Here is a 10,021-nt window from a genome sequence, read left to right on the forward strand (position 1 = left end):
TTTTTTTGTAAGAAAAATATCCATATTCAAAACGTAATAATCACTTTAATGTAGCTTGCGCCAACAGTCCTAAACAAAAGCAGCTCCAGGCAGATGACGTATGAGTGGCATTAAACAGCTTGAAAGATCAAAGACAATTTTTAATATAGCTCCGACTGGATTCGTCTGAAAGAAGAAAGTCATATACACCTAGGATGACTTGAGGGTGAGTAATTTGTGGGCTAATTAAAATTTTTGGGTGAACTAACCCTTTAACGTCACATTTACCTCTGAAAAAAAACATATTCGGTTACCATAAACTCATTAGTCAGATAGAAAAATAAATTGTATAGAGGGGCATTTTGCTTAATATATGCACCATATAACATATTCATTATAATTTTTACTGTTCTTCAATGTTTAATTTGTTTGAATAAATCCATCAAGTTTTTATGACAGCCACCATTTAAATGTTTATATAAAAAAAAAAACACAAATTGAAGTAGAAATATGAATATGTAACTGTAACTTTATTATTGTAAAAACTTCATTAATTTTAACCTTCAATATTATAGTAATGTTGTACCAACTGACTCTCGTGTATATTTTACAGCATTAGTTGAGATTTTTTTTTCCTTGAGAAAATTTGGCATGTACTGTACCCGATATATATCCAAAATAATCGATATTGAATCGAATCGCAAGCTTGTGAATGAGAATCGAATTGAATCGTGAAATTTGTGTCAAAACCCAGCCCTACACTGACAGTAATTTTAGTCACACAAGTTGCATTGCCTGCACTCTCATTGGTAGAGGCTGCATTTTTGCATTGACATGATTGATGTTGCTTGTTTCTCTCATTGAAAATTGCAGTAACTTGCAGTTACTTTAACACTATAAATCGCTGTCATTGTGAACATCTCTCAAAATAGACTTGAGGATGGGAACACAGAATAAATTTACAAACATGAGAGGATTGTCTTCTGGATATATACTTTGAGTTTAGTCTGGGAGACTCAGCATTTTGAATAATTCTCCTTTGAAGTTCTTTTAAATACAGAACAAAGCTTTTTGGATAAATACCAAACCAATTTTGTTTACCAGAAATGTTTAACATCCAATTGTGAATCTTTTTATAGAAAAGTGCCCATCAAAGTCATTTTAATTATCTTCAAAGAGTTCCAGTCTGACCTTTTCTATAAAAAAAGGGCAAACGATGACTCTTCAAATATTGTTTTTTGCTAAGGTTTAAAGGGGTCATATGATGCTAAAAAGAACATTATTTTGTGTATTTGGTGTAATGAAATGTGTTTATGCAGTTTAAGGTTAAAAAAACATTATTTTCCACATACTGTACATTATTGTTTCTCCTCTATGCCCCGCCTTTCTGAAATGTGTAGATTTTTACAAAGCTCATCGTTCTGAAAAGCGAGGTGTGCTCTGATTGGCCAGCTATCCAGTGCGTTGTGATTGGCCAAATACCTCAAGCGTGTGACGGAAATGTTACGCCCCTTACCATATTGTGATGCCGTGTCCCGGCCAGAGCGACGAGACAAAACATTAAAACCCATTATAAACGAGGCATTTGTTGCATCCAGTGTGGACATAATTACGGAATATAATGACTTAGTTAGAACGAGCCGTTTTAGGTAGGCGTGGTTGACTCTTAACTTTTATAAAGAATATCTCTTTGGATTTGAGACATTAGTCATTGCAACTTTACAGATCTTCTTTATGTACCAAGAGCTTGTAACACTCCAAAGAGAAAGGAAAAATTGAAATTGCATCATATGACCCCTTTAATATTTGTGAATGGCTCTTTTAACTGGACACAGCTATTCTGAAATTTCACAAGCACCATCTTTGTTTTCTCAAGATTTTCTTGGTGTATATAGCCAAGAATCATTGTGCAACAAACCTGCTGAATATTTGCAAATTCAAATTACAATAGAAGCATATTGGATTGCTGTCATTATTTAAAACATTTGTTCTAGTGTTGACTAACACACTGCCAACGGATTACCTTTTCCTTGTAGTTCAGATGAACTGATTCGAAAACCACATCAAGGCCTATTTCTGTAAAACCAAATGCCACGATATCACCTGTTCTTCTTTTTGCTTCTACTTTATAACCAAGCTAAAACACAAACTTTGAAACAAAGATGAGATTGTTGTGAGGTTTCAGGCTGGTTCAGGTTTTTCACCACTGACCAGACTTCCAAAATGCCTTCCTTGTGGTATTAACCATGCTTTATTCACAAGAACTGAGCTAAAGCTATGATATGATGGTGCCATTCTGTGTAAACATGATTAAAATCATCAGTCAAAATGCATTCGACTGACTGATGTTTATAAGCGATTTGTCTTTGTTCTTTTTGAAATGGCGTGACAACCTCTCAGTGGTCTTTAAAGCTGGTAAGTGATGTGTGTTTTGGACTGCTGTAGTATAGATATGAGGTTTAAGAATAGACTTTGAGTGTTTAGTTCTAGGACACTATGACTGCAATAAAACCCTCTCTTTCCTCATGTCGTACCGCTTAAAGATGTATTTCTTATAGTGTGGCTAAATGTTTATAAATAAAGTGGAATTGCAAAATTAGAATGTATGCAAACAAATGGGCCTATTAAAACCCTAGGAAGGACATCTCTCTTAAGAATGACTGTTTATACCATGTGCTCTGCGACCGTCTTCGACTGCAACTGGATGCTTGTCAGTGTTTCTTTGCCTCAAACCAATAACCTGTATTTGTACAGGCACCAACACTAGAGGACCTCAGCCACCTTCCTCCTGAACAGAGACGCAAAAAACTTCAACAGAGGATCGATGAGCTGAATAAAGAACTACAGAAAGAAATGGACCAAAGGTAGACCGTGGAGAGTGCTACTCAGTCTTTTTGTTTGTTTGTGTTTCTATAAACTCTCCGTCTAGCATTGTTTCCTTAAAAAAAAAAAAGTGAGTAGAATGTGAATTTATTATTTTATTAATTTATTTATTTTTTTTACATAATCATATCCATTTATATTAATTTATTATTTATTTATTTATTTTAATTATTTGTGTTGTTACTTTTTTCCTTAATTTTTTGTCCCCCCGTGTTTGCAGCCATGCATGCTCACAGCTTAAACACTTAAAAACCTATTAAATAGCTAGAGAATAGTATCTCAAAACCATAATTGTCTTTGTCGCAGAGATGCTCTTAACAAAATGAAGGATGTTTATGAGAAGAATCCTCAGATGGGAGATCCTGGAAGTCTCCAGCCCAAGATTTCAGAGACCATATGCAACATGGAGAAACTCCGCTCCGAGATCCATAAAAATGAGGTAACCTTCCCAGAGGATCAGCTTATTGTTGCAGTCTTATAAGGAAGCACAGCCTCCGAATGTACATCTAGATAAATTTGACATAAAACAGCTGAGCGGCTCTGTGTGTCAGCACCATCTAGTGGAGGAATGGATATAATGCGGATTCTGCATCACTTGAAATGCAATTTATCTTGAAGTTTCTCATAATAAGCCTTTGAATTTAACAGATGTTCATTAGTAGTACAAAATATTTGGACCTGTTATCACTCTCCACCTCTGTCTCTCCATCTCAGAGTTGGCTAGCAGAGGTTGAAGGAAAGCACGGATCCCGTAGTGAGCGACGTCCCAGTGCAGATGTGAACCATCATGCACCCCACGGCAGAGAGAGGTCTGCACTTCCTGATTACGTTTATCTACATTCTCAAGATAGACAGACTAATAATATGTCTATGTATACAGCCGTCTCTTTTATGAGTGCCTGAACTGTTTGTAAATCCATGAGTAGAGGAGCTGTTGAGCTGTTCTTGCGGTTCTGCAAGATTTTTGTAGATATAAATGAGTAGAAAGGCACAGCACTGGGATTCAAATAGTCATGTAGTTGGAATACCAATCATAAATCATTCAATGCTAGGGCAGATTGACTCAAATTTAATATCAGCTGTTTTCAACATTGATAATAATAATAAATGTTTCTCAAGGCACCAAATCGTCATATTAGAATGGTTTCTGAAGGATCATGTGACACTGAAGACTGGAGTAATGATGCTGAAAATTCAGCTTTGCCATCACAGGAATATTTAATATATTTAAAACTATATTGCAATATAAAACTGCTATTTCAATTAGTGATATTTCACAATATTACTGTTTTACTGTATTTTTGCTCAAATAAATGTATGAGTGTAAGCATAAGATGTTAAAAGATTTCTTTTTAAAACATTAAACATATTTCGAATAGTAGTGCACTTACTGCAAATGTACTTGATCTCATTACATTTTCTTTTTATTTGGGTCTTGATGTACGTAAACTAAAAGAAATGACAAAGATACATGAATCACTAACCGTGATATCAGTGGAACAGTAGTGGTTGTCATATGTAACGACTGTGCCTTCCAGTCCTATTCAAGTGCTTTGCGCCTCCACATTTCACACCGAACATAAAGGCGCTTTGACGCTCTCAAAAACACCTTGCATTAAATGTTTCTTGTTTACAACTTTGCACGTAGTTTCTGTGTTCATCTATGCTATTAAATTCTTGTTAAAAGTATTAAAAATGTGTTTGTTCCTTAGGCTCTAACGAAGGCACGTTGGTAATGAACGAGAACGAGGTGCTGTACGTCATAGAGATAGATAAAGGTGACGGATGGACGAGGATTCGGAAACAAGGCGGAGAGGAGGGCTACGTCCCCACGTCCTACGTGGAGATCACACTGGAGAAAAACAGGAAAGGTGCGGTCACCTACATATGACATCACCCATGGCAGCACCGCCTAGTTATGACATCACACATGGGGGAGCGTGTGTCAGATTTACCGTGACTCATCAAGTGCAGCTCGGCTGACTGCCATATGCCTTTGTTCACCATGTGAGCTCAAGGGTAAACACACACAGACACACTGGCTAAAGTGACTATTTCCTCTGCACTGTGACTTTGCTGCAGCAGATTCAACTGTAGAGATTTGTATAGCTTTTATTCCATTTTTAATTAGTGCTTAATGCACTGTTTTTAATCAGTTTTATATCGTTGGAGCAAATCTGAACAAAATGCATCAGCTCCTTTTCAAATGTCTGTATGTCTGAGTGGTAATTAGCTCATAATAATGAGAAAAACTGTCACACTTCAATCAGGAGCTCTTATGTTTTTATGCATGTAACTAAAGTACGCTCTACTTGGAGCATCTTCTCATTGTTTCTACAGTCCGATCACAGTATGTACTTCTGAACTTTCAGTTCATGCAGTTCTTCCAGCTTTCTCCAAAGTGTTATTTCCTTGCTGCTAAACTGTCCTCATTGCAGCACCAAACCTGATTCACTTCAACTTTTCCTGCGAGTGCTACTCTTCTGTTTAAATTTGTAATGGCACAAGTTCCTTTTTAATGTGTGCCCTGAAATGGAAAGCATATAATAAATATGATCCAAGATCGACTTGGGCTGGCTCACTATCGCCCTCTATCTTTTTCTCTGTCGCTGATCGATCTTTGTTGTCGGTGGACCTGTCAATGACTCTGTCCTCTCTTTTCTCTGTGGCTACAGGTTCCTGATTGGATGAGTGGGGTTCTGTGGTGTTTGGTGGACGGGACTCACTGCTGTGGGTCTGTTAGTGGGGCGAATTTAAGACCGAGGTTGTGTTGGGGCAGGTTGCATGTTTGCATGCTGTTTGTGTCATGGCCATTAACATCATTCCATTGCAGCAGACATTCCAGGGAATATCTGGGAGGGATTGGGAGAATGGGGAAAGACGCTCTCGAGCAATAATGGAGAAGCCAAAAAGATTTGTTGCCTGGCACTAATATGTTCAACGGAATGTATGTCTGTCTGTACCGTCATCTCATGTTCATCATAACATGCACCTGCATGATCCAGCAGTCTTTCATTCCTAATTCCGTTCTGACCAATTGACCCCTTATTAGGATTTAACCACTTTTTATCCCAACCACTTTTTTAGTGTCTGTTTCCATTGACTTTTCTCTTCCTCATTGATGCATTCCATGTTAACCATGAGTCTCAAAAGCATGACCAATCAGAGTAGAGGAAGCATGGTGCTTCGGTAGCCAATGCGACAGTCCCCACAGCAACATCCACCCACTGGCCCCGCCCCCTTTTGCCATAGTCTGGAGGCTGGAAGGAGCCAGCAGGGGGACCCAACACCATATAAAACAAGCAGAGAACCGCCAGAGAGGACCTCTGAACACCAATCATCATCTCTGCCTTAATTACAGGCCTCTGTGTGGAAACGGGTCTATCTGACCCTCGGTGCCCAAAAAAACTTATTGTTCTTGGGCTGCCAGCTCTCTGCTGTGCTTTCTTCATTTCTCGTCCAGCTCCTGATGTCACATGTGCTAAAAGAACATGCTCACTGCCTCCAAACAAGGGACCACACGTCTCCAGAATCCGATCTCAAGTGCGTGTATTTGTGAATGTGATTCTTACATATAAACTGTGTATGCATATGGATGCATATGTATATACCTAGTTAGTTTTTATTATTAAACTGTACTATGTATTAACATCTTTATTTCAGAATGAATGTTTTTATCGGGATTTTTTTAAAGGTTTTTTTTTTAACCGAGCGAGTGACTTTCAGGCTTTGCTTTTAAGAACCGTGCCGTAATCGCTTTGTAACCAGTTCTTCTTCCTGTCTGAACTCTGTTCTCAATAGGACCCTGGTCTTAACCGATGCACTTTTTACCCTGTTGCATTTGAATTGAAATTTTAGGGAGTGAATGATGTTGGATGTGAATGCTTCCTTTTGTGTGAATGCGTTGTACAGTAAGACAACGTTGACCACTATATACTGGGGTTTGTGTTGGAGAAATAAATACCTATGTCTGTTTGTCTCGTTCATCGTGCCTTTTATTTCTTCAGTCTGTGTTTAGCCTGATGTATTTTGTGATTTATTTCATCACTATTGCTTGTTTTTTCAGCAGCCAAGGATTCTAACCTGAAAGTGTGTATTTGCAGTGCATCATGTGCTGTTATAGATAGTTTTGTCAATAACACACCCACACGCACTACTGTTCAAAAGTTTGGGCTCAGTAAGATTTTTTCTTTGTTTTTAACCAGATATCTAATATTTTAGGCTCGCCAAGGCTGATAAAAAATGCAGTAAAAATAGTAAAATTGTGAAATATAATTACAAAATAGAAGAACTGTTTTGTATTTTTATATATTTTAAAAATTAATTTATTCCAGTAATGGCAAAGCTGAATTTTCAGCAGGTATTACTCCATTCTTCAGTGTCACATGATCCTTCAGAAATCATTCTGATATTTTTATTTGGTGCTCAAGAAACATTTCTTATTATAAATGTTAAAAACATTGTGCTGCTTTATATTTGAGTGGAAATCATGATGCATTCTTTGATTAATAGAAAGAACAGCATTTACTTAAAAGAGAAATCTTTCAATAAAAAACAAATTATGCTATTTTTAATCAATTTAACACAAGCTTGCTGAATTAAAGAAAAAACATACTGATCCTTATACAGTATATATTACACATGAGGAAAAATCGTGTAACAATTAAAAAGCTTTATTAGATATTTATTCAATATTTTCAGAATATTTCATTTATGGGTGACTATTTACAGGTCAATAATACTTAATACAATATATTACACAAACTAGCCTTCACATGCTTACACTAGTGATGATTATGTACATCTTTTTCCATGTGGGATTTTTAAACCTATCAACACTGCTTTGACCAATAGGCTTCATGATATTTCTAAGTGTACAAACTTTACTACCTCGTGTTCCTTCATAGAGCTGCAAATTTGTCTTGAAGGTGTAGTAGTCCATCATCTCAGTCGTCTCTTATCCATAACTTCATGTGTCATATGATTGAGCACATCCATACACCTCTCATGAAGCGTTCTCTCTGCCTCCAACGTTATATGTATTTCATAAGGTGGATGATATATTGGAAATTAGAAAAATTCTATGTACTGGTACCTGCTCATTTCATAAGTGTGGAGCACAGCACACCTCTGGAAGATGCATATGGAACAAAGTAGCTCTCCACAGACAAGTGCCATTTCTGCTCATGAATGGCTTTTAACTTGCAATCTGCATGTGATCTATTGAAGCTCACATTCTGGTAGAGAACGTCCTTTTTCAGATACAGATTACCTTTGACCTGACTCCACAGAGAGGTTCAGAGAGTCTAATATGTATATAAAGTGTCTGGTTTTTCAGAGTTCTGTGTGTTTGACTGGAGGCTCCAGTTTTCTGGACAGGGCCGTAAGGATGAGTTTGAATTTGTCGTATCGCTCTGTCTGGTCCACGTCCGCCCCCCTGCTGCCCCAGAGCAGACGCAACTGGAAATCAGTCCTCAAGATCTCCAGCATGTCATCATTAGCTTGGAATCCTGGAGAGAGAGTAAAGTTTCATTAAAGAATGATTTTTGGTAACACTTTACAGTAAGTTTCAATTTATTGTCATTAATGCAATGGCTATCAGGAAATAAAAATGAACAATTTTTTCAAAGATTCTTTTTAAGAACTAGCTCATAAGAGTCTAAGATTCGTGAATCAGACTACACTAGTCATGCTGTGTGCTTGTTTTGGTACCCAAGCCTTTTACCTTTTAACTTCCTGAGGCAACCCATGATTTAAATGCATATTTTCTTCTGGATTTTACAACTATTGGCCTGAACGGCATTATTCCAAATCAGTTTCAATCCAATGGCATATGAACATTCTATTACATAATGTTTTTGGCTCACCAGTTCCCTCAAGTTAAAGCACTATTTTATTCCTGAAATGACTGCCTTGTCTTACCTTGGAGGATCCGTTGTGCATTGCAGGTGTATGTGTCCGCATTGCGTGCAATGGCACGAGCTCCTTCCAGGTGCCGGAACATGATTTCGCAGCCTTGGTCATTGTTCTCCCAGACGTCCATACCTTCAAAGGTGACCACAGGCCTCTCCATCAAGGTGAGCAGCGGCATTAGCAGCGGAACACTGGCATTGCTCAGTAGGATTTCAGCTAGAAAGACGAGAACCAGAACTTCACTAAAGGTGACCTATGGAGGGCATTTAATGTGTTTTATTGTAAGAAACTCACCACTTCCTTCATAGAGTCCCTTGTAGAATGGTTTCAAAGATTTCTCATAAATAATGGCAGTCTGCGTGTATTTTCTTCGCAAGCTAGTCCACGTATGATCCAGTCTGGTAATCTGTCCACACAAGAAAGATCACACAGATTAATGCCTGTTTCTGTTGACCACACACTAAGGGAGGAAAAGTCTCAAGCGCAAGTGGCAGCTAGAATGAGCTGTTGGGTACCTGAGGCATGTCCAGTGCTTTCATTATGGAGGAAAAGGCATAAAGATCTCCCATGGAGTCTTTCAGCTCCAGAGCTACCAGAATGATCCGGTTTAGGGTGGCTGCTCTCTCCTCCAGACTTCCTGTACACCCCAGGATATCCACAGCAACTCCAATCGCCATAGTGTTATGCCTGTTTAAAAAGAACCAGCCATGCATGTTAAATGTGTGGCCTACATGACATTAGATACTGCAAAAAAAAAAAACTCAGTTTCGTTAGTTTATCATATGCAAGAGTTAATATTCTCTGAGAGAGTTGTCCGCCCTTATGAGTCATCAAAAATCTGCTTAATACATCACATGTTGACAGCATCTGTTTACCTTTCCATGAGGTCCTGCCGCAGCTGTCTCCCATGAGGAAGGGTCACCAGCTCCAGCCCAGAGGTCACACCCATTTGACCTTTCACCTCCTCAGAAACATTTAATATCCTAGCAACCTGTAGCATGTACACAAAGCGTTTGCATCAAAGGAATTAACATCCAGAATAGAAAAGTATTGCACAGAAGCTAAGCTAAATTTGGGCTGTGGATGGATCGACTGTTTTTGTCCATAATATTGGTCCTATGACTGACATAATCAGCCAGCTTAAAATTTAATTCCCATATACACAGACAAACAACCTGGAGCCGCTTTCAAAAGCAGAAAGACGTGGAGAAGTGGATAGTCACATGTATAAGAGGCTTTTTGGGTC

General features: G+C 38.1%; 2 protein-coding genes across 2 annotated transcripts in view; one reads left to right on the plus strand and one right to left on the minus strand.

Annotated features, from left to right (window-relative positions):
• The window catches only part of LOC107657844 (formin-binding protein 1-like), a 24,426-nt gene extending 20,658 nt beyond the window's left edge, over positions 1-3,768 (plus strand). The window contains exons 9-11 of the mRNA XM_016446117.1: positions 2,734-2,843; positions 3,169-3,301; positions 3,577-3,768. Coding sequence (XP_016301603.1) covers positions 2,734-2,843; positions 3,169-3,301; positions 3,577-3,765 — 432 coding nt within the window. The 3' untranslated portion in view covers positions 3,766-3,768. The remainder of the gene's footprint in view (positions 1-2,733; positions 2,844-3,168; positions 3,302-3,576) is intronic.
• Positions 3,769-7,519: 3,751 nt separating this feature from the next.
• Positions 7,520-10,021, minus strand: part of LOC107657879 (breast cancer anti-estrogen resistance protein 3-like) — a 55,566-nt gene continuing 53,064 nt past the window's right edge. The window contains exons 11-13 of the mRNA XM_016446158.1: positions 9,070-9,181; positions 8,785-8,991; positions 7,520-8,372 (exon numbers count right to left, since the gene is read on the minus strand). Of these exons, the coding sequence (XP_016301644.1) occupies positions 8,197-8,372; positions 8,785-8,991; positions 9,070-9,181 (495 nt within the window). The 3' untranslated portion in view covers positions 7,520-8,196. The remainder of the gene's footprint in view (positions 8,373-8,784; positions 8,992-9,069; positions 9,182-10,021) is intronic.

This window comes from Sinocyclocheilus anshuiensis, unplaced genomic scaffold, assembly GCF_001515605.1.
Source record: "Sinocyclocheilus anshuiensis isolate Anshui unplaced genomic scaffold, SAMN03320099.WGS_v1.1 scaffold107, whole genome shotgun sequence".
Classification (NCBI taxonomy): Eukaryota; Metazoa; Chordata; class Actinopteri; order Cypriniformes; family Cyprinidae; genus Sinocyclocheilus; species Sinocyclocheilus anshuiensis.